The 25,245-nt window shown below is 40.4% G+C and overlaps 3 protein-coding genes across 3 annotated transcripts; 2 read left to right on the top strand and 1 right to left on the bottom strand.

Moving 5' to 3' along the window:
• Positions 1-1,839: 1,839 nt before the first annotated feature.
• On the bottom strand, positions 1,840-23,073 carry rb1 (retinoblastoma 1). The gene is made up of 27 exons (XM_085363605.1): positions 22,867-23,073; positions 22,272-22,392; positions 21,257-21,360; positions 19,078-19,212; positions 18,940-18,978; positions 18,743-18,792; positions 18,390-18,500; positions 18,080-18,225; positions 17,921-17,998; positions 17,223-17,332; positions 17,053-17,130; positions 16,664-16,751; positions 16,455-16,571; positions 16,309-16,365; positions 15,999-16,030; positions 15,776-15,852; positions 15,405-15,625; positions 6,760-6,875; positions 6,306-6,448; positions 5,819-5,964; positions 5,598-5,702; positions 5,375-5,488; positions 5,100-5,248; positions 4,933-4,963; positions 4,555-4,697; positions 2,227-2,273; positions 1,840-1,910 (listed from the first exon to the last, which is right to left on the bottom strand). Exons 1-27 carry the CDS (start codon positions 22,974-22,976, stop codon positions 1,840-1,842), a joined length of 2,739 nt encoding a protein of 912 aa, XP_085219731.1. The 5' UTR covers positions 22,977-23,073.
• Positions 8,503-9,579, top strand: lpar6b (lysophosphatidic acid receptor 6b). Its single transcript, XM_085363604.1, has one exon. It carries the CDS (start codon positions 8,506-8,508, stop codon positions 9,577-9,579), a length of 1,074 nt encoding a protein of 357 aa, XP_085219730.1. The 5' UTR covers positions 8,503-8,505.
• On the top strand, positions 13,890-14,882 carry LOC146624015 (lysophosphatidic acid receptor 6). The gene has a single exon (XM_085363603.1). It carries the CDS (start codon positions 13,890-13,892, stop codon positions 14,880-14,882), a length of 993 nt encoding a protein of 330 aa, XP_085219729.1.
• Positions 23,074-25,245: the final 2,172 nt, after the last annotated feature.

Here is a 25,245-nt window from a genome sequence, read left to right as displayed (position 1 = left end):
ACATCCAAAGCAAAGCAAAGCAAAACTAAACTGCCCAATAACATGTCCTCTCGCGTACCTTCACAGGGACGTGGGAGTCTATTATGAGTACACACAGTGGTGCTCTTTACTCTATCAGGTGGTCACTGCACACCACCTTTGGCTACTCTATGCTGAATGAAAACACATGGCTGATCTCTGTGGTGACCTGTATGTACTACACTTCAGCACATTAAAAACACATTTCACTTTAAAATTAGTGTCTTCATTTTCCCTCCTTTTCTGAGAATTCTCCTTATCCCCATTTGCAAAAATGACAAGAGCCAATCTAATGAGTGTAAATTATATAGAAAACATAGTTCTTTAACTCATAACAAATAACCCCTTTATTTGCATTTATTAACCATCCCAAAAAGAAAGCAAAAGTTACCATAAAACTACACATTACACCGAAGGGAAATCATCTGAAACTACAGTGAAAATAAAAACTTGCACCTGAATTAGTGGGATTTTTATCCTTAGATTACTCAAAGCATAGTATGATCTTCAGCCATGTCAAAATTATAGACAAAAGATATTTCACTAAACATACAAAAACAACTGTACTTCTCATGCTTTCACTGACCACACAGAATAGACACCACCGACTTGTGCAAAAACTACTCTGAGGTGTTACTATTGAGGCGATTGAAAGTGTGGGTTGTCCCTTTCTATAAGTCAAACCACACAATGTCTGCTCTTCTTAAGAAAGAGATACTTTGGGACAATGTTCGAAATTAGTGTTCTAAATGTTCAATGTTCTAAATCTTTTGGCAAAATGCACACAACTACATCTGGAGGAAAGAAATGCAAGGAAGATATTTTGTTTAAAAAAATCTAGACTGTGAAGCATGGAGGAGGGATCATCGTGGCTTGTAGCTGCCTTTTTGCAGTGAGGCTGTGTTGGAAGAATTTAGGTAACAATTCAAACTTATACCAGAAATTTTACTAAAGAAGTCAAGACAGCAGCTGACCTTAACTAGGAATGTCTGACTCTTGCAACAAAATAATACAAAGCAATGACAACATCACAGAATCACCGATGAATTAAAACTGGTTTGCTGGGGAGAGTTGTTCAAGTTTTCTCACAGTTGTCTCATAAGCAGCAAGAAACATCTGGTAAAGGTTGTTGGTGTTTCCAGCCGGTGTGTTCAATGAAAACATGAAAATGACTGTTTTTGTTTAGTTTGACTGTGTTCGTCTGATAATTGTAGCTCAGATAAAGAAGTAGTGGTGCAGAAATCTTGTCAGGATGTCAGACATTTTTATGCAACTCAACATGTTTTTAAAACAAATTCAATTTTCCTACTCATTTTATGTCACCAACTTAAGAAGACATTATGTGCGCTGCCAACTGAAATTATTACTTTAACAGTAAAAACACTACATTAAAAGACATTCGGGTGTCTCTCTGAGGCTGATATTTACTCCTCTTTACAGAGTAACCATGATTTAACACTTGAATGTGACATTATGCTTGAGACGTGAAAAGTTCTGGAGGCGGAGAAAACCAGCAGTGTGTGTCAGAAGCTATCCAGACTACTTAAAACATGAGTGAAGAGGAACTAATAGCACTGAAATACTTAAAACCAAACATACTTAATGAAAATCACTGACACAGCCCTAATTCATTAAAAACACTAAGATAAAGCATCAACAAAAAAGGTGAACATCCTCTATATTCACAAAAATCTCCTCAAAGTTAAATAAAAAATAAAATAGCACTTTTAAATGTACAAAAAACAGGTGTGTTTCACTTCAGGTGTGAACAGAAAATAACGTTCACATTGTGACAAACAGTGCAGGTCAGCTGAATAGATTTCAGAGTTCTTCCATCCTCGACTCAGCATCCTCCTTCATCTTTTGCTCCTGCATGCGACTGCGAGTGGAGCCTACGTGAAAACAAAAGCGATGAAAATCAGTCTAAATAGCTAAATTACAGACTATGACATGGATGGAGCCAGCATGATGTCGCACAAAGGGTTTCTGGATTTGGATTTTTCAGGAATCAACAGTCCACATATATGGTCCGGTCTACTTATATATGTACATGGGACATTTTAACATTGAGTCTATAAGGATTTACTCGTTTTCGAAGAAAGCCTCAAGTAGGGATTGGAGGAACTGTAGTTTTTGACAGACACGTTTAGCTTAATGGGGGGTGGGGGGGTTTAGCCCCTGAAGCCTTTTATTGATACAAATACTTACTCATCTCTGCAAGCTTCTGAATCAGTGTAGAATCTCCTCCAGATTTGCTGTAATTTAGATAAAATAAAGAAAGCGTTAATGAAATCATTCTTCATACTGCAGAATCATACAGTGAAAACAGAAATTTTACATATTAATTGTAGAAGCTGATCTCAAAATGAATAGCTGTTGTTTTTAAGTAGTGCAGTGGCACTTTGGGGACACTGGAATGTGCTGTCGTGCATATCTGTAAATAAGTGTTCATCAAGTGATGCTAATAGCGCTTGTAATTGATTACTTAAATAATAAATATGCAGCTTAGGGCTGTTCGATATAACGATATATATCGGATGACGATATAAAAACGTCTATCGTTTCATTTTACGCCATCGTTTGCTTCGTGGTGTTGCAAAATAAACTGTTTATGGCAATATTTTTTCATCGTTTTGATGGTCACTGTAGTGGCTATATTAATTTCTTAAAGTTCTCTCTTTCTCTTATATTTAATATAACCACACTAAGGACGGACAAGCGCCTGTTTTTATGCATTGTCGTTAACAACAACGACGGTAAAACCATCACATGTCCGCTTGTTTATTTTCCACATAAACCTTTCACAATAAAGCTCAAGATCCTGTTGAGACTTTTCAAAATAAACTGAATCACATGAAATAGTATGCAGATATTTACCGATGAGAAGCAAAAAACAGCCGTCAGGTGCTAAAAAATAAACCTTAGACTCAAACGTTAAAACGGGCTTTTCCCTGCAGCACGCCGCAAAGAAAACAGCGACCGTTAAAACCTATGTCTAAAAATGTTTCATGCATTGGTAAAACACTCGACTCCAGATACACGACGCCCAGCTGGAAACACTTCAGCTACTCAAGATTCACAGAATTTACAGAAAATGTTACATTTTTGTGATTTATATCGTTATCGGACGATAAATGTTTTATATCAGGATATGAGATTTTGGTCATATCGTATAGCAGCTTATAAAGAAAAAGAAATATATGTATTAGTCTTTTAGTTTTAGCCATCTGACTATTTGCAGGGATATAAAGGAAGAACACAATAAATGTAACTATATGTCTGTGTTTTAATGCGTGCGTGACGTGAACAAGTCTCGCAGGCCACGCAAAAACCACTTGCACAGCAGGTTTGTGCCAGTAACACAACATGATGAGCAATTATTCCTTCTCCCATGAAAAAGCTGGAGTACTGCAAGAACTCACTCAAGGGAGGAAGAACAAGCAAGCAAACAAACACAGACAGGCCACATCCAGCAAAGGGAATTTGAACACAGGACATTTTCACTGTGAGGCAACAGTGTTAACCACTTCACCACTGTGGTCAAACTTATGCTATATCATGCTCCCAAAATTTAGAAGTCTGACGGGGAAACTCCAACAAATGCTGAGCCTACACCTTTCAGTTGTAAAACTGACACCGTGCCTCTGGAGCGAAACCTGACACTCGTTCTTTAAAGTCAAAACAGGGTTTTGCACTGGTGAAGGCAATGTAGACCCCTAATATAGGTCAAAGAGTGTGTTCTTGTGGGACGATGTTGGACAATGTTTGACAATATATTTGACAATTGCCCATTATACTTGCTGCACTGGTCAAACAGTGACGTCACCACAGCTTTGTACCATTTACGAGTACTCGGTGCAGTGCTGTACGTAATAACAGATGTCGCCACTGAGACAAAACCACATCAGCACTGGTATGGGAGAAGTCATCAAAAATGGTGACTAGAGTAAATAATTAATTAAAAATGAATTACACAATCATCTTAAACAAGCGCCATCAGCTGTGGCACCTGTTCAAGGTTACAAAAAGTGAGAGGTGAAAACCAGCAGATATATGATGTCACTTTTGTGATGTAGTGCTTTTGGTATAATGAGCCCACAGAGAGGTAGTCTGAAAAACTAAAATCTACACACAGAGTTTACTGTTTAAAGATTTGACATCTATCAAAGACCAATTATAGGCTGCTGCAACTGAATGCAATTTTATAAACTTTTCACACATATAAGGAAGCTAAAAAATGTTTTTTCTGATTTGTGTACACATGTGCAGTCCCTTTCTTTCACAGTAATTGTAAACTGTTATTTCAGTTGCTGTTCTGTCAGCTAATCATCTTTGGCTTTTAAGACAGACGAAGCCATTGGTTGGCTATTTTTCACTCTTGTGATTTTGGTGAGAGTGATGTTTTGACTTATGAAAACTACAGCCAATTAAAATAGTAAATCATGTCTCATATGAGACGGGATAATGGTGCAAAAATGCTGTGCTGCCCCACATGATATAATATAATCTGGCACACAAGCACCATTTGTGACCAACCTGCCGTCAGCTTCATCTTGCCCGTCCACATCAAATCGTAACCTCTTCAGAGGCTTTGGCGTGGAGCCATGATCCAGAGTCCTCTTTAGGGATCGATCACTGCTGTTGACCATCTGGTTGATCTTCTGGAAGCGATTTGATGGCTGCAAATGAAGACAAAACAGAAGTAAGAGTGAGTGAGGAAACAAATAAATGGCACTGCAGCTGCTGAGAGATCAAACCAGCCCTTTGTTACACTACAGAGCAAAATGTTTTGATGCATGCTTGATAATCCAAGTAAGAAAATACGAGAAAGTTGATTTTGTACATCCAGACTAAGCAATCAGATGAACAGAATCAACTCTCTGGGTCTACAGAGCAAACTTAAGATGAACATACCCCAAATGATTCGCCGATCGATACCAGCATTCTGCAAGGGCAAAAAACCCCAATGAGCATTGTACAAAACAAACAGGCCTTCATTTCAAATCATTCTATAATATCATTCTAGTTCAGGAGTAGCGTTGTCAAAAATTATTTGACAATGAATATTATGCAGGACTTACTTGGATCGAGGGGTCATGATACCGGGAGACATGCGTGCGCTTTTCAATGGAGAGATGTAGACATTGTTGCTACCGGGCACACGCAGAGGCGAATTAGGGAACTTGTAGGGGCTGCAGGGTATTTGTGGGATTGGCGAGAGTGTCGGAGGCTAGAAAAGAAAACAGCAGCAGAAACAATGAGAGAAATTTGTAGAAATACTTTTTTTTTTTTTATATATATATATATGTGCATTAAAACCCCACCGTCACCAATGACTACTGCAGATGTAGCTCACCCTGGTAGAAGCATACTGCAGGATGTTTGTTTTCAGCTTCTGCATAAACACTTGGTTGTAGAAGACAATGATGGAGTCGTAGTGGCCTTCAGTGATCAACACGTGCTTGAAGGTCTGCAACATTCAAAGTGTTTTGTTACAGTTCTACATGAAACACGATTACATCAGCAAAACTTCAGCCGACTCGGTGAGTTTTTATGGAAACTGTAACAGGCTGTTTTACCTCTTGGCTGGTGTTGGCCATGTTTTTGTATGCTGTGACAATGGTCTTGAAGCGCAGATCAACGCTCTTCACTTTACATATGGCATACATGGCAGACATCATCAACTACAGGAACATACAACGTATTTAGCAGAGAAAAATAAATAAGAAAAGTGGAGGAGGGCAATAACAGGAGACGAGGGACAGAAACAAATAGTGAGAGCGACATATTTCCAGCTTACCTGATCGAGGTGACGGTCTCTCATCAGCTCGTACTCATGCTGCAGAGTGTGCTGGAACAGAGTCCATATTATGGGCTCAAACTCAGGGTGGGAGGACAGCAGGTAGGAGCAGAGCATCTTCAGCCTTGTATAGGCCAAACGGTACACTACAGAGAAACAAAACCAGAGGATTAGAGCGTCTAGTGTGATAGAATAATGAATGGAACCTCTTATCTTAATAAAAATGTAACAATAATAATATAAGAATAAAAAAAATTGCTTAATGAAAATGTGGGGACACCTGACTGTATCTGCAATACTTTAAAGAAAATATCAAACAATGTTATTTTATACAATTGCATTAATATTTTCTCCTATTAACTTGTTATTTTTCCCATTATTTACTCCATCCATCACAACATTACTACTTTAAAAGATTACTTTATTGCTAGGCAGGACCACCACCATCAATTATTTTTGACTAGTGCAAACTCTACCAGTGACTTACATTTTTTATAGAAGAGGCTGAGAGAGTTGGACTTCAGGGGTCGTGGAGGTTGGCTGGTTGGCTGTGAGGCAGGCTGAGAGGAAGTTTGACAGCTGGACTCAGGAGGTAATACACGCAGGCCTGGGCGCATGGGGGACAAATATCTGTGCGGGAAGAGCACAGGAACCAGTTTCATATGTCAATAAACATGAAACTTTCCCCTAACCACGAACCTTAAATGGACGGGTAAAACAAAAGAAAGCTCTTCCTCAAAGCTAAAAAAAAATCAAAGAAAGAGGGGGGGGGGGCTGTGGAATTTAACAAAATATTATTGATGCTTATCTGCTCATCTATGACGTATTCATCAAGGCTGTGCTGTTTTGATTAGTCAGTAGTTTCACAACTCTTGTAAAAAGGGTTTGGTGTTCTTTCAAAATCAAAAGACAAACTGATCGAAAGCCGCGGGATGACTTACAGGTCGGCTGCGGTGTGGTTGTGCTGCAGCGGTTGACTGAAATTAGCTGGGGTCTCCACCTGCTCTGCTCCTCCGCTCTCATGTTCCTGTTTCAGAAGCTCAAATAGTGGGGAGCCCTGCAGAGACACAAACATTTACTTTATATTTAACCATTTCCATTTATATCCTGTCCATCACAACTTTCATTTTCCTTTCATTCAAGCAGGAATTTTAAAAAGGTGCAAAAAGAAATTATTTCATTTGGCAATCACATAATAATGTAATATAATAATCCTGTTAGGTTGGAGATCATGTCTTGATCAGGCAATTAGTTCCTTTTTGGGTTTTTTCCTGGTATATTAAGTAGAAGACATGCAGAAATGATGTTAGAGGTATTTTACATGTGAAATGTCCCTTGCAAAACAGCCAACTGATAAGTCAAATCTATACATGTATTATAAATCTGTTCCTCATTTTATGTTGACCCAAGCACACACCCTACAGTATCCTGTCTGACTCTGAATGCATTTGACTGACTCGTTAAGCTTGTTAAACAAATAATAACTTCAAATTAAAAATACATTTTCTCTAAATACCAAAGAAGAAAAAAAAAAAAAAAGCTAAATCTATGTTAACATGCACAATTCTAAATCAAGATGAAAAGACAGTGAAAGTGAAGGTTGCACGTGAATCTCAGCACGCAACCGTCACACCAGTAAAAAAGCAAACTGATATGAGCTCATACAGGGAAGTGAGGAGTGGTTTACAACTCAGCAGCTCCCACAGTAACTGCGAGTATGGACTTGTAAGTATGGCTTATGGTACATTCATGCATCATGCCTGCCACACCCCGCTTACGCCACCAACATTTCAAAAGTACATTTGGATAAGAACATTCGCTGACATCTATCAGTGGTTATCTATCCTCACAGCTGATTATCAGGTCGTAACATATTACAACACTACATAATACATTCAACTACAGATGAGTCATGCTCTTATTTATTTATTTTTTTTAATTTAAAATACTCCAAATGACACTAGTAAGAGCACTGAAAGACAAAAACATGCACTGTGCTATTAAACAAATAAGAAAATCTCCTGATAAATGCTTTGATGTTTCGGGAAGATGATGAAAAGACCCCTATGGCAGGCAGCAAGGACAATCTAACACACACAACAAAAAACTTACTAAAACTTATCTTACTGAAATGTGAAAATTACAGAACACATTTTATTGTTCCATTATTCAAATGCTTTTTATTTGCAAAAGCAAATGAAAGACATTTGAATGGGAGGACTTTGGCCCCAGCGGTGGCTCCTCCCAGTGGTTCGACAGCCTGCTCTGTTCCCTGTGTCAGAGGCTCTGCCATCCAGGCTGCTGTGAGGTTTCTGATTTACAATCCAGCAGGAGCAGAGTGACGATCAGCACGTGCCTTTGGGACTTCAACAACACAGAGAAGAACGAGACAAGTGGAGACCCACTAAAGTGTTCACAGAGCTAAAGGGGGGAAAAAAGCACAACTCTTCTCTTTTAATACATTTGTTTTGTGAGGACGACTGAAAACAATGAAAGCTCCACTTAAATGACCATCGCTGCACATACAGGACAGCTGCCACAGCAGGACAAGTAGATTAAAAGGACTTTGGATGGTATATCAAGGAGCTGCTGTATACCTTCTTTTTTTCATGGCATAACGAACACCAACTGTGAGTAAGGAGAACCTTTTCACTCTTTCCACTGTAAGTGTACACTCTGGTTTAAAGATGGATAACAGCACGGACTGCAACAAGAGTGACAACTTCAAGTATAATCTCTACGCCTCGGTTTTCTCCATGGTGTTTGTAGTCGGACTTACCTTCAACGCGGTGGCTGTGTACATTTTTGGCTGTACGCTGAAGATACGGAATGAGACCACGACGTATATGATGAACCTCGTGGTTTCGGACTCTCTCTTTGTCCTCAGCCTGCCTTTTCGGATTGAGTACTTCATCAAACGTGACTGGCTCTTTGGAAGTGCGCTCTGTAAGATCTCCGTGGCCCTATTCTACACCAACATGTACGGCAGCATCCTCTTCCTCACCTGCATCAGTGTCGATCGTTTCCTAGCAATTGTGTATCCATTTCGGTCCCAAACAATTCGTACGAGGAAAAATGCCAAGCTGGCCTGCCTTACAGTTTGGGTGATCATTCTCTCTGGAGGTATAACCACTGGGGTCTTTTTGGACACCACTTCACCGAACAATACTAACTCGGGTTCGGTAAACTCAACGCCACAGTTTTGCTTTGAAAACTACTCAAAAAAACAATGGAAGGCTGAGCTTTCGTGGGTGGTGATGTTTATTGAGACTGCAGGCTTCCTTATCCCACTGATGTTGAATGTGTTCTGCTCTGTCATGGTGCTAAGGATACTGAGGAACCCCAAAACCATCAGCCGCGGAGGAAACCTCAACAAAGCAAAAATCCTGAGGATGGTCTTTGTGCATTTGCTCATCTTCTGCTTCTGTTTCATTCCCTACAATGTGAATCTCATCTTCTACACCTTGGTCCGCTCCAAAATCCTAAAGGGATGCTTTGCAGAACATGTTGTAAGAACCATCTACCCCATCGCTCTGTGCATAGCGGTGACCAACTGCTGCTTTGATCCGGTTGTCTACTACTTCACTTCAGAGGCCATTCAAAGCTCCATTAAACGAAAGTCTTCAGCATGGCAAAATGGTGCCAGGCTATTCGAAAGACTACAGATGGACAGCTTGCAAAGCAGCCCAAGTTCAACGCCCAAGAGTTTGACGCTGAAAAGTCTGAGACCCAAAATATTTGACAATGAGTCCACGGTCTAAAGACAGCCTGGTAATGTGAGCTACAAATTTGACTTAAGCGAGTATGGCTGACAAAACTTGATTCAAATCAGAGGACATGGGTGAAAGCAGAGTGCCTTAGAAAAACAACATAAACAAAATGGTTACTAGGGAGTCCGGCTCACCTATCGGACACAACAGAGACTTTAGACCGGAAGATAATGATTCAGTCAACAATAGGTACTAACACAAAGAAAGAACTTCTTTTACAGAGAAGACTCACCTTTAAGAAAAACCCTAATTTGACAGTGCTGAACCAGTATTACAACTCTTTACATCTACTGCCCTGTACGGTTTTCAAGTATTTGTTTTATGTGTATTGAGGTTTTTAAGAAGTTTTTAGAGAATCATGTTCTATAAAAGCTTTGATTCCCATTCTGAAAGTGAATTAAATATTTTTGTAACATTTTGAAGTGTTGTGTATTGAATTCAATACTTGTTTGATCAAGCGGTAGGTTGTGAAATACTTGGCCCTATCTTGGAAGAATTTTTTTCCCCATGTGGCTTTCACTGTTCCCAGCTAAATAAGTCATCTAGACTGGTTAGTCATATGTGTGTGGTTGGCCCCTCAGTGCACAATACATTTATAAAGTTTTAAATTGTTTCATTACATGTGTTGGTAATAAATGAAAAGTGTTCCAACAAAACTGATGGTCTTTAGAAAAAGAAAAGTGGGTCAAAATGTCATCATTTCTGCATATACAACAACACTGGAACCGTAAAAAACTCAACCTACACACAATATAGATTTTCCAAGTTCCTAAAATTTGTTGGAAATCCTGAAAAACTAATTTAGACCGGATCCAGGCTCACACTGTGTGAAAACATAAGTTTCATAGCAACGATGTGTATATTTCTTCCATGCTTGTGACAAGCTGTGTGATGCAAGACTGAACACTGCACATACCTGCCGACAGCCTCAGGGTCTGTACTGACATGGTTAGACTCATCACCTCACCAGCAATGATGAGAAAGGGCTGTAAAACTAAAGCAGGCAAGAAACAACTTGCCTCTTGAGGGAAAGGGTAATAAAACAGTCTAGAGGGGGTTTTTGTAGAGCAGTATTTGGTCAGATCATTGTATGCTGATCAACTTTCCAAAAAGATAAACAAATTTTATACAAACCATAAGAAAAGTTCTGCACATTACAGCACAAGAACATATTACAAATACAAATAATAAAACTTTGTATGCACTCACAGGGATTTTTAATTTTTATGTGTTCATGGACTGACACGCAAGTGGCACTACTGCTTACAGCCCCTTGTTTCAGTGAATTATTGCTTTTACTTTATGAGCTACAGTTTATGATTAACTCTAGTCACTCACATAAGTTCATAACAAGGTGTTGTAAAACGCTTTGAGTGTCTAGAAAAGCGCTATATAAATGCAATCCTACCAGAACGCCTACAAAAAACCCGAAAGTTAATCTGACAATTTTCAGGTCAATGAAAAAAAATTTAAATTGACATCTGACAACCTGTAGGCTAAACTAGAGATTAGAACTCTTGTATCCCTCTAAAAAACGTCATTAAAAGTAATCAGTCAGCTATAAATTAGAGGAACAGGGCGAGAGAGAGGGCGAGAGAGAGAGAGAGACCCTGACCTGTTGGTGTCTAGGTGTGAACTGCTTCAGTCAGCGGCAGATTCCCAACTGCAGCATCCTGACAAGCTAGCCACAGTTAAACACCAGCTGACTGGAAAAATACCTTTAATCACACTGACAATGCTCCCATCCTGCTACTGGTGAGTGACTAAATTCTACCTTTAAATATTCTCTTTGGTTGTGGCAACTGTAAAATTAAGTATAATCTTTTTCTCTAAATTAAGCATATTAATTGCTCAAACTTTTGCAGAAAAATTTGTAATATCCATACAGATTTAAAGATGGGGTCCTCTATTTTAAATCTGACAGGTCATCGAATTAAAAACATCTGTCTTAATAATAACGCTATGAGAAAGAGAATTTGTCACCTATTTTAATTTTGAAAAGTTATTTCCAAATTTGAATTAAAGTTAGTTTTTAGATATTAGAAATATATATATTTTTTATTCTTCTATTGATGCTCATTTTGTGACTGAATCGGTTCTTTAATGACCTACATTATAGATGAGCTGGCAAGAAAAAAAAGATAAACTTTAATCATGATCACACACAACAAACAATTGTAAAAAGCTATAATCAGACTCTGCCTTTACAACCGGAAAAATGCTCACCTGATTGCCTATGCAGTGCAAACTTAGTTCAATTATAAAATCTCAATTAAAAAAAAAAAAAGATTGATTTTATGGGCTCTGGTAAATGTGTATTTAATCTGTCAATGTAATGAAATACATCAGTTACAGTGGGGCAAAAAAGTATTTAGTCAGCCACCGATTGTGCAAGTTCCACCACCTAAAATGATGACAGAGGTCAGTAATTTGCACCAGAGGTACACTTCAACTGTGAGAGACAGAATGTGAAAAAAAAAAATCCATGAATCCACATGGTAGGATTTGTAAAGAATTTATTCGTAAATCAGGGTGGAAAATAAGTATTTGGTCAATAACAAAAATACAACTCAATACTTTGTAACATAACCTTTGTTGGCAATAACAGAGGTCAAACATTTACTATAGGTCTTTACCAGGTTTGCACACACAGTAGCTGGTATTTTGGCCCATTCCTCCATGCAGATCTTCTCGAGAGCAGTGATGTTTTGGGGCTGTCGCCGAGCAACACGGACTTTCAACTCCCGCCACAGATTTTCTATGGGGTTGAGGTCTGGAGACTGGCTAGGCCACTCCAGGACTTTCAAATGCTTCTTACGGAGCCACTCCTTTGTTGCCCGGGCGGTGTGTTTTGGATCATTGTCATGTTGGAAGACCCAGCCTCGTTTCATCTTCAAAGTTCTCACTGATGGAAGGAGGTTTTGGCTCAAAATCTCACGATACATGGCCCCATTCATTCTGTCCTTAACACGGATCAGTCGTCCTGTCCCCTTGGCAGAAAAACAGCCCCATAGCATGATGTTTCCACCCCCATGCTTCACAGTAGGTATGGTGTTCTTGGGATGCAACTCAGTATTCTTCTTCCTCCAAACACGACGAGTTGAGTTTATACCAAAAAGTTCTACTTTGGTTTCATCTGACCACATGACATTCTCCAAATCCTCTGCTGTATCATCCATGTGCTCTCTGGCAAACTTCAGACGGGCCTGGACATGCACTGGCTTCAGCAGCGGAACACGTCTGGCACTGCGGGATTTGATTCCCTGCCGTTGTAGTGTGTTACTGATGGTGACCTTTGTTACTTTGGTCCCAGCTCTCTGCAGGTCATTCACCAGGTCCCCCCGTGTGGTTCTGGGATCTTTGCTCACCGTTCTCATGATCATTTTGACCCCACGGGATGAGATCTTGCGTGGAGCCCCAGATCGAGGGAGATTATCAGTGGTCTTGTATGTCTTCCATTTTCTGATGATTGCTCCCACAGTTGATTTTTTCACACCAAGCTGCTTGCCTATTGTAGATTCACTCTTCCCAGTCTGGTGCAGGTCTACAATACTTTTCCTGGTGTCCTTCGACAGCTCTTTGGTCTTGGCCATGGCGGGGTTTGGAGTCTGACTGTTTGAGGCTGTGGACAGGTGTCTTTTATACAGATGATGAGTTCAAACAGGTGCCATTCATACAGGTAACGAGTGGGGGACAGAAAAGCTTCTTACAGAAGACATTACAGGTCTGTGAGAGCCAGAGATTTTCCTTGTTTGAGGTGACCAAATACTTATTTTCCACCCTGATTTACGAATAAATTCTTTACAAATCCTACCATGTGAATTCATGGATTTTTTTTTCACATTCTGTCTCTCACAGTTGAAGTGTACCTCTGGTGCAAATTACTGACCTCTGTCATCATTTTAAGTGGGGGAACTTGCACAATCGGTGGCTGACTAAATACTTTTTTGCCCCACTGTAAGTGCTTTTTCGGTTGGCTTTATGCATGTAATGACACCAAATGTTTGCTTTGTTTCTTTACAAGCAGGAAGCTGCTGGTAAAAATTTATTGGCAAATTCAATTTGTTTTCTATATAACATACAGCGGAATATATACGGATGTGTATTCGTGTCATCTCAGCAAATTTGCATTTCAATTTAAAAAAAAAATTGTTTTGTTTGATTAAGTTTTAACTTACTACACGTTTAACTGCTCCAGCAGATCTTTCGTCACATATGCCCTCTTCAACCGATCAAACCCTCCTCCAGATATAAGACCATAACAATTTGACGTCCTGGAAGTGGTCAAATCATTTTGAGACATGGAGCAGTGGAATATGACTGATTTGACAGCCAAGCCGGTCTCACTTTTGTCTAACTGTACTGTCGATATAAGCTACCGCTTCACCTTCTACAAAGTATCCTACAGTGTCATCTTCCTGCTGGGGGTGGCCACCAACAGCCTGGTTCTGCGCAGACTGTGTCTGTCTCCCTGTACCATGAACAGCACAGCCATTTACATGGCCAGTCTATCGACGACTGACTTGTTTTTTGTCATCTCTCTACCTCTGAGAATCTACTACTACCACCAAAAGGCTCAAGCCTTGTCCTCCAAGACAGAGGACAGCCCCAGTTGGACTCTTGGGCCAGCTTACTGCCAGATCACATTCACTCTCAAATACATCAGCCTGTATGGGGGCATCTTCTTCCTGGTGTGCATTGCTGTGGACCGTTACTTTGCTGTAGTGCACCCCCTGGCATCGACACTGCGCAGGTTGCGTGCCGCACGGGTGGTGAGCGGAGGGATCTGGTGCCTGGTTCTGGGGCTCAGTGTGTGTCTGCCTGCGCTGCGGTTAGCGGCTTCTCACCAGAACAAGGCCTGTCTGCTGGATCCGTCCTCACGACACCATCGCACCCTTATCCTGTTATTCCTGGGCATAGCCCTGGGGTCATTTCTGCTGCCCACTCTTGTACTCCTCTACAGCTACTGCCGGGTGCTGAGTGTCCTTAGCAAGATGAGACACCGCTGCCGCAGCAACCGCCACGGCCATCTGCACACTCTAAGGGTTATTTACTCAGTGCTGGGTGTGTTTCTCCTGTGCTTTCTCCCCTATCACATCAACCTGCTGGGATATACTCTCACACACATGAAGCTGTTGCCACATTGTGGCCTGGCCAAGGCGACCAAGGCTATGCATCCTGTGGTCCTTTCCTTAGCCAGTTTCAACTGCTGCCTCAACCCACTCATCTACTATTTCTCCAGCAGCCCGGTGCACAGGGAGGTGCCCAGTAGTGGAGGCAGTGGTAGCCGGTGACACAAGTACTGTAAGACCTCTTTATTAACAAAAGCATTAGATTGCTTTACTGTACTTTTGTCAATTTGCAAAAAGTATCCTGTTACCTATATTTTTTTTTCCGTTATAGTGAAACCATAACCACCTTTGTGTATGTTAAAAGTGTAATCTGTTGTTGTTTTCAGTTTCCGTGTGTGTGTGCCCCACGTGTGGAGCAGTCAGAGTAAAGAAGCACTGTGAAATCATTTTATTTTTGGCAAAGCAGCTTCGTATGTTTGGGAAATGCTGACATGGAATGAGATCAGTAGTGAAAGCAGGATTTATGTAGAATCTCCTTTTATTATTCTTATTGTTGTTATTATTATTATTATTATTATTATTTAAGTGACTCTTAAACAGTGACAACAATCTGCTTCTTTTGGGCCAATAAATCCTAAATGATTGATATCCAAAGCGTCTCTATGTCATGTATACATCAATCTCTGTGAAATGCTGTGATATTATTGGCATCCTAGTCTAATAGCAATGAAAGATCAAACTGACCGTCCTCCATGCAAGTCTCTCCATGATGAGGTTCTCGCAGGTCTCCAGATGTTTGACGATCTCTTTGCTTAGCGTGGGGTCGGCCTTGATAAAGCTCTCGATAACTTTATAGAAATCAAAGGCGGTCAGGTTGAACACATTTAGTATCCAGGGGAAACACACATCTGTTTCGGCTGAGTCGGCTCCTCCATGGCTGTACCCTCCATTTTTGAAACTGCTCTCTAATCATGTGGAGCAAAGAACAACATTAGAATTGGTCACACGTAAAAGATGTGTAAAACTTTAATTACTGATAACAGATGACCAAAAATACAGAATACTTCATAAAGAGCTATATTATTATTCATTTATAAGAAAGTTATAGGACATGCCTCCATATGTTGCCATGACTACCTCCAAAGCACAAGCCAAAAGCGATGTGTGGAATGTGGAGTCATTCAGGAGTTTACTGGAAAGGAAATCAAATGACTCAGCTCCATGGAAGAAAGTGTGTGTCAAAACAATAGAAAGCATGCATGCAATTCCAATGCACCAACATGGATTAGAGTCATAATTCCCACTATTCTGATAAAAGTGGAGAAAAAAAAAACATACCTGAAATTTTGCACAGACAGGCGCTTCTCTTCCTACGGAAAAAAAAACAAAAACAAAAAAACACCCAAAAAAAATAAGACCTCAACGTTAAGATTTACCAAAAATATTTTCTTCCTAGAGTGGGATTTATCTTTTAATTGATAAAAGTTTAAATAGGATAAAAGAAAGAAAAAAGAAAACTCTTGTATAATAATTTGTCTATAAATCTTATCAGATAGATTTGAAATTAAAGGTAAACATCCAAAACAAAACAGTAAAATTCTCTTAACCCACCAGTTTAAAAAAAAGAAGGGAAAAAAAAAAACTGTACCGATTTCAGCATTTCCTCCATTACTCTGTAATACAGTCTGACACCGAGGGTGAATCTCTGAAAGAGAAAAGCAACTCAATTCAGATAAAAACAAAAGAATATGAGGGACAACATGTTGCCATTGTTCCTCCTTTTCGTCTCCATACCTGCCTGCCGTACACTACGCAGCGTGGGCCGACCGCCTGACCGAATCTTTGACTGAACACCTGTCCAAGCGTCTCCAAGCGCTTCTGCACATCCTGCGTCGGATCCACTGTGCAGTGCTGATGAAGGGATAGCGAGAGGGAGAGAGAAAGGTATGTTTGAAAATCTGCAGTTTTATCTTTTAATTAGAGGCAAATTTCTAAAGACCCACTTTGAAATATGTAACCAAATTAGCAGATGGCTGGTCCCCACTGGAAGTGAGATCACCCCTCAGCAGTTGAATGGAGGTCATGGCAGCTCTGATGGGAGATTAGAAAAGAAAAAGAAAAAGAAAAAAATCAGACAAGGACTATAGGGTCCTTTTCAATCAAGTAAGGTTATAATCTGCATCTTAGAGATGTCATTTAAATTGCTGGCAACTTAAAGGGAAATAAACAATCATCACAGAAATGCACAAATGTACATATTGAGAGGTGAGTATCTAAACAGTGCTTAAACCCCCCCCCCCACAATACTGCAGAAGCAAACATGAGACCTCTGTCCTTTCCCGCTAGACAAAGAATGATAGATACAGTCAGTGAGGAACTGCTAAGTGCCCACCTGATGGGTGTCTGAGGAGGGACGAGTACTCCATCTTCATCTGACAGGTTCTTCTTTGGTGTTCTCTCCACTTGTGATCTGAATGCAGGAAAAGATTATTGAACATCTTCTTTAAGTTATTTTAAGAACTCAACATCTAAACACTGTACGCTGAAGAAAAAAGGGATTACATCTTGACTTTAGGTGCAAGAACAGTCTCGTCTCCATTGAAAAACATTCGTCCGTCAATGTCTCTGCTCTTGAGGTAGTGTTCTTCATATTGTTGGTCGACATCATTCACCTGGGTTGAAAGTCACAGCAAAAAGTAACGCGCGGTGAGGCAGAAGCCAACAGACACAGCTCTCAAAGGTTTCCGATTCAGATTACAGCTGATTGGAAGAAGGCAAAGCTTTGCTTATTCTACACCTGAACCAGACAACAGGCAAAGCAATAACCAGCGCCAAAAACTCATCGAAATCTTTGTTTTTTCCCCGAGTAACCCAGGCCTTTTGATGACAGCCTATCATGGTGACATTTGTACATTATTTATTTAAGACACCTAAGCAAAAATGCACACCATCTGCCCGTCACCGTGTTCACTATAGTCGTTTAGAGGAGTGTACCACTGTCAGCAAACAGTAGCATCCTGTCTCTGCATTATAGTGACACACTACAAAGGACCTCCTGCTTGAGTGCACATTTACCCAACACGATATACGTGAAAACAAACACATATAGGTAGCAAATAGCGCAACCAACACCTGCCAGACGTTCAAACGCTCTACAGCGGCAGAAGCGGGCAGGAAGAGATAATGAATGGAAACTCCAAATGCAGTTAGTGAGAATAAAACCAAACAGTGGAGCAGGTGTTCTGACAATGACGTCCTACCTGAGGAAAATCTGGGCTTCTTGAAAGATCCATCGACTCTAAGAAAGCCATGAAACTGGTTTGGTATACATTCTTCACCTGCAAATAAATTCACATAAATACATTTTGAGTTGTGTTTGTCCAGTAAGACTATGAGATTTTTTTTTAAAGTCTTCACACCTCTTCTGCACTGCATTCATTCTCTTTGCATAAGGTTTCGAGAAGCTGTACATCAACCTCTGGCTCCACAGCTCGGGATTTAGTTTTGCTCTGGTTGCGACGAGATGTTCGTGTTGGGGGGCTCTGAATTTTGCTGATGGCTGATTCTGAGAATAAATAAATAAATAAATAAAACCTCAAGGAGCTTTAAACCAAACTTTCATGACAAAAAATGGTAATTATTAGACTTTACATTTACTTATTGTACAATCTGAAGTCATAAAAACATTAAAAGCAAAGAACGTGTAAATTAAATGCTACTGAAGCTTACTGTAAAGAGGCTGCAGAAGGTCTGGAGAGCAGCGCTTGATGATTAACTCCAGCGTACAAAGAAGCAGCTGAAATGATATGACCAGGTCATCCTCCATCTGTAAGGCCCTTCCTGCACGCAGCACAGATGCAACACATGAGACGCATCGTCACAACAATTCCGATGCCTTCTTAAAACAACAAAACTTAAACCATGATTTTCCAATTCAACTATTATCTGCAGCTGAACACGAAGGAGGAAGGAAGGGTGAAAAGAAGATGACAGAGAGGCATGAAAACAATTCCATAACGTGTGTTAACAGCTTGATTCTACTTGTTCTTGTTGTTGTTAATGTATTCATAAGCTTAACCGACCTTTGGCCAACAGAAACATCGTCCAGCAAGTCCGCACGGTTTCCCTCTCCCTTGAAAATGATACACCAAATAATTAATCACGCAGCAGCATCAACCTTTCATAACAAGTGCAAAACCGCTAACACACAAGACAATAAATATCATAACATAATCAATGTCACCAACATATTTCCCACATTTAGAAGTTTGCAACTTACTTCCCATCAGACGTCAGATTGAAAATTTTCTTGCAAGTTCTGAAACAGAACAAATTTGCATTTTTTTTTTCCCATTTACACTTAAACTACAAATATTTTTACATTAATCCAATGCAATCTATTTGTATGATCACTTACTTCTCAAACCTCTGGTAAAGAGCCAGCATCACATCATACTTCTTGTCCAGCCGTGACAGTGCAGAGTTCACCTTGGTGCTTATCGTATCCAAGTTCACATCCAACTTCCTCACCAGATCTATAAATTGTTTGACGCTACAAAAGAAAAGATGGAATTAGCATCGAAGTAACTTTCATCCATTCGTCCATCAATCTGTTTCACAAACTATCCAACTGAGAGATGAACAGTGGACCTGGAGCCTATACAGTGGGGCAAAAAAGTATTTAGTCAGCCACCGATTGTGCAAGTTCCCCCACTTAAAATGATGACAGAGGTCAGTAATTTGCACCAGAGGTACACTTCAACTGTGAGAGACAGAATGTGAAAAAAAAATCCATGAATTCACATGGTAGGATTTGTAAAGAATTTATTCGTAAATTAGGTTGGAAAATAAGTATTTGGTCACCTCAAACAAGGAAAATCTCTGGCTCTCACAGACCTGTAACGTCTTCTGTAAGAAGCTTTTCTGTCCCCCACTCGTTACCTGTATGAATGGCACCTGTTTGAACTCATCATCTGTATAAAAGACACCTGTCCACAGCCTCAAACAGTCAGACTCCAAACTCCGCCATGGCCAAGACCAAAGAGCTTTCGAAGGACACCAGGAAAAGTATTGTAGACCTGCACCAGACTGGGAAGAGTGAATCTACAATAGGCAAGCAGCTTGGTGTGAAAAAATCTACTGTGGGAGCAATCATCAGAAAATGGAAGACATACAAGACCACTGATAATCTCCCTCGATCTGGGGCTCCACGCAAGATCTCATCCCGTGGGGTCAAAATGATCATGAGAACGGTGAGCAAAGATCCCAGAACCACACGGGGGGACCTGGTGAATGACCTGCAGAGAGCTGGGACCAAAGTAACAAAGGTCACCATCAGTAACACACTACAACGGCAGGGAATCAAATCCCGCAGTGCCAGACGTGTTCCGCTGCTGAAGCCAGTGCATGTCCAGGCCCGTCTGAAGTTTGCCAGAGAGCACATGGATGATACAGCAGAGGATTTGGAGAATGTCATGTGGTCAGATGAAACCAAAGTAGAACTTTTTGGTATAAACTCAACTCGTCGTGTTTGGAGGAAGAAGAATACTGAGTTGCATCCCAAGAACACCATACCTACTGTGAAGCATGGGGGTGGAAACATCATGCTATGGGGCTGTTTTTCTGCCAAGGGGACAGGACGACTGATCCGTGTTAAAGACAGAATGAATGGGGCCATGTATCGTGAGATTTTGAGCCAAAACCTCCTTCCATCAGTGAGAACTTTGAAGATGAAACGAGGCTGGGTCTTCCAACATGACAATGATCCAAAACACACCGCCCGGGCAACAAAGGAGTGGCTCCGTAAGAAGCATTTGAAAGTCCTGGAGTGGCCTAGCCAGTCTCCAGACCTCAACCCCATAGAAAATCTGTGGCGGGAGTTGAAAGTCCGTGTTGCTCGGCGACAGCCCCAAAACATCACTGCTCTCGAGAAGATCTGCATGGAGGAATGGGCCAAAATACCAGCTACTGTGTGTGCAAACCTGGTAAAGACCTATAGTAAACGTTTGACCTCTGTTATTGCCAACAAAGGTTATGTTACAAAGTATTGAGTTGTATTTCTGTTATTGACCAAATACTTATTTTCCACCCTGATTTACGAATAAATTCTTTACAAATCCTACCATGTGGATTCATGGATTTTTTTTTTCACATTCTGTCTCTCACAGTTGAAGTGTACCTCTGGTGCAAATTACTGACCTCTGTCATCATTTTAGGTGGTGGAACTTGCACAATCGGTGGCTGACTAAATACTTTTTTGCCCCACTGTACCTGGACTGCTTTTCCATCCATCAAAGGGAGAACACACAAAGATCTATCTACAGCTGGAGTACGTAGCAGGAGGATACATGTTTAATGTTCTTACACAGCCTGTAGTTTTTCTACTTTATTTCAAAGAGCAATCCCAAATAAAGTTCTGTCTGCTACCCTGAAAAAAAAAAGTTTCCTATTTCCAAAGAATGAAAATCCCAGCAGCTAATACTCAAGCAAGGCTGAAGTCATCAGCTACCCAACAAAATTTCACATTCACCAATATCTCATGCCAACAGTTGGACTGTGTGGTTATGTTTTGTCAAGAAAACATAGCAAGCGCTTACTTCAGACAGACTGCTTTCAGAACCTGGGTCAAGGTGAAACAGGTGGCATCCATGTCTGTCACAGTCACAAACAGACAAGCACCCCAAAGCTTCTTCTGACTGTCCTGAAACCAAATGACAAAGAACAATGTTAGATGATGCTCATGTCACACCTTTTCGCCTTTTTTTAGGAATGGAAGAGCAACTGTTTTTAAGGGGATTATAAAGCTATTCCACTTTATTTCTTACAGTACTTTTTAAATGATTATTTTTGGACTGTACCTGGCTACTGATTAAAAGGCAAAAATACTTAGCCCTCCTAATATCCTATTTCACCAATAAGGCACAGTGGATACTGTGTGTAAGCTTTGATTTAAAATTGGACTCAGTACTGCAAAAAGAAAACTTACATAAAGGGTTCACGGCCCAAACAGTACAAATTGTACTTTCTTTCGCTCCCCATGCATTTACATGCCTATCACTAACTTTGTGTTGTCTTCTTCCCACAGCTTGTGATTTGCCATGTTTGTGGACTTTTCTTCTTCTTTGTCTTCTTTTTGGATGTCTTTCAACAATGTTGTAGAAGCTCTGATTTGCAGGAGAGATTGGATACACCCTGGTTTCTCTATACTTGAGAAAGGTCATATGGACTAAACTGTTATTAATGAATAAAAATAATGCTGAACTGAACAGTGTGCGAGGGTTATATTATATTTAAACACCCTTGACAGGCCACAGGGCTAACGCATAAAGTCAATCAGTTTAGAATCACCAAACTGACTGTCTCTGTTCTGACCCCTGTGAGAACCCAACCAGAAACAGGAGAACATACAGCCTGGATTTATTTTGCTGTGAGGTGACAGTGATAACCACTGCACCACCATTCCATCCTGCAATATGTATTGCTTTAGGCCAAATACTGTTCTAATTTTAAATGATCGATTTCCACTCATGCTTTTTCCAGGACAGGCGACAGGATTGCAGTATTATAAATGTAGAGTGGAACTACTGAACTACAGTAGGTGCAAATACGTACAGCAGCTTCATCCACGGACTCCTGAACGGTTTTCCACAGCGTCCAGGCTCGATCACATACAGGGTCAGTCACATGAAGGCTCTTGCACAGAGTCACAAACTCAGCATCCTTGTCTCCGTGCCTAAAAGATGGAAACCAGAGGTTAGCAACCACGAAAAACACGAATAAGGTTTCAGGAAATCAAAACAACTGCACTCAAGACAAAGGTCTTGTCTTGTGAAGTACTCTGACTGCCAGTCAGTCTGAGCAGGGTACAGGGTATAGTAGGTAGGGTATAGCGCTCAAACACAGGCTGTGTTTGAGAGCTATACCCAGGCTACATTTCAAGTTTCATTCATTACTTAATAGTTACACTCTTTGACCAGTTGTATGGGGCTAAAGATGCTTTTAAACTCGCTGTTATTAGGCCGGTGGACACAGCTAACAGATCATCCTGACGTTTAGTCGCACAAGCTAGCGAGCAAGATAAACGTAGCTGGGGGAAAGACCAAAATATCTGTCTACAATGTCAACTTTTTTTGTTTTTTGTAATTTTCCAAAGCCACAAACTGAAGCTACTGTGGCTTGACGGAGAGGCGATCATTACTTCTCTTACTTTTTAAGAGATAACTCAGGACTCTCCTTCTTCTCTGGAGAGGCATTTTCAGCAGTGGGTTTCATCTCTTTGCTCTGTGTCGCCCCAGAATTGCGTTTTTTAGGAGGCATCTTAGTATCCGGTAACGTAACGGCCAATAATTAACAGATAAAACTCGAATATGTTTTAAAGCCGACTGATATTGTTTACTAAGTGTAAATCCCACTTCAAGAGTTCCGTGACAACAAAACCTCAGTGACTTCCTGCAACTGTAGATTTGTGGATGCTCGTTTTGTATCAACGTACTGCGCGGTGAAGCGCCGTTGGCGACGCTGCAATGGTGTTACGAGTACTCGGCGGTTAGTGCTCAAAAACCTGTGCACACGACTTTGTTCATCTGTGTTTTTGCGATCGTCTGTCTCTGTTTAAACTCTGTGTTGTCAGAACCTCTGTCAAACAACCGATTTATAACTTCTCACACATAGACAAGAGGTCTGTCATTGCAAACAGACCGATGTAGCGTTACGCCGGGATCACGTGACAAACTGCAAACGAACTAACCCAACCCGAGGACTGGAAAACGCGGGAAAGAAAAGTCTACGCAACATCCTGTTCGACCTCGAACGCGCCTGGAACAGAAATAGTAATATAGCCCCTGTATATACACCTGCAACCCACAACATGTAAACCTTCTGCTTATTATCGGAAGGATTTATTTACTCATGTCGTGTTCCTCAATTAGTTTATGTGGCACTTACAGGCTGCACTATTTCGGGAGTGGAGGCTGTGCCTCTGCAATAATACATGTTAGATTAAAGTAATATGTAAAAACAAAAAAACAACGATGTTAAGGCTTCCCGGTAGAGGTTATTAAATGCAGTTAGATGACCATTATTATCCCGTTCACCTGCTTTTTATCTCGCGGGTGATAAGTTTAAATTATCGCACACCTGTACATGTTTATTTGGCAGCTCTGTTAGTGTGTAAAACTTCACCTCTAAGCGTGCAATCGTTGCCCTCTGGTGGCAAAAATTCACAAGTAACTTGTGCTGCAAGCTTTTGGTACATATTACCTAGTTATAGAATCCTCGTTCACCTCTATTGTCTATTAGTAGCATCCTACTTTCATGTGGAAATACATTTCACAGCCACGTTATTAGGTTCACTTTGCCACTAAAGGGTTGGACCCCCTTTTGCCTTCAGAACTGCCTTAAGTCTCTGTATCGATCCAAATATTGGTAGCATTGATACCAATGCTGGTATTTGTACTGGATCATACTAGTGGAATAGGAATGATACTTTCTTTGTTAAGTTTAGTATTTATATATATATATATATATATATATATATATATATATATATATATGTGTGTGTGTGTGTGTGTGTGTGTGTGTGTGTGTGTTTAATATATATATATATACACATACACATACATATATATAATTTTTTGGAAATGAAAAAACATGTGTCAAACATACACTGTGAAAAATGTCTAAACCTTTTTGCGTGGACAGTCACATCTACTTTATTTATAGCCTGTCTTTATAGGTTAAAAGTATTGGTATTGCTATCTATTGCAATACTGGCCCTGTATATACTCGTTATTGGATTGATACCAAAATTTGCAGTATTGCACACTACTACTACTACTACTTTGTGTGACACAGATGCAGCAAGGTGCTGGAAACATTTCTCAGAGATTTTTAACCATACTTATATAACCACATCCCACAAATGCAGCATATTTTTCTGTTACAGAGCCACGATGCAAATCTTCCACCCACAACATGGTGACTGTGGAGGCCATTTGACTACACTGAACTTGCAGTCATGTTCAAGAAACTAATTTAAAATTATCTGAGTTTTGTGATATGGCACATCATCCTGTTGGAAGAACCTATCCTAAGGTAGTCATAAAGGGTTGGTCATGGTCAGCAGCAATACACTGTGGTACAATTTGAATGCTGCTTAATTGGTACTAAGGGGCTCAAAGTGTGCCAAGAAAATTTCCCTCACACCATTAGATCACCACTGCATGCTGAACCATTAAAACAAGACAGGATGGATCCATGCTTTCGTTCTCTGTAAACCCTAGAGATGTTTGGGTCTAAAAATCGCAGTAGATCAGCTGTTTCTGAAGTACAGAGACCAGTCTGCCTGGCAACAACAACCACACTCAGTTCTCTTAAATCATCTTTACTTCCCATTCTGATGTGTGGTTTAAAATTATCAGGTCATCTTGACCATGATTACATGCCTGAACACATCAAGTGGCTGCCATATACCGGTAACTAATAAGTAGTTGAACAGCTGTACCTAACAAAGTGGCCAATGAATGTGTGTTGTTAAGAGGCAGACTACCACATGACTGGCCTCTGTGATCACACTAATTCTTCTCAT

The sequence above is a fragment of the Diplotaxodon limnothrissa genome, linkage group LG10, assembly GCF_057381915.1.
Source record: "Diplotaxodon limnothrissa isolate DT_005_m linkage group LG10, D_limnothrissa_male_GT1.1, whole genome shotgun sequence".
Taxonomy (NCBI): domain Eukaryota; kingdom Metazoa; phylum Chordata; class Actinopteri; order Cichliformes; family Cichlidae; genus Diplotaxodon; species Diplotaxodon limnothrissa.
The sequence above is the reverse complement of the archived record's forward strand: the minus strand, read 5'-3'. Positions and strand labels throughout refer to the sequence as shown.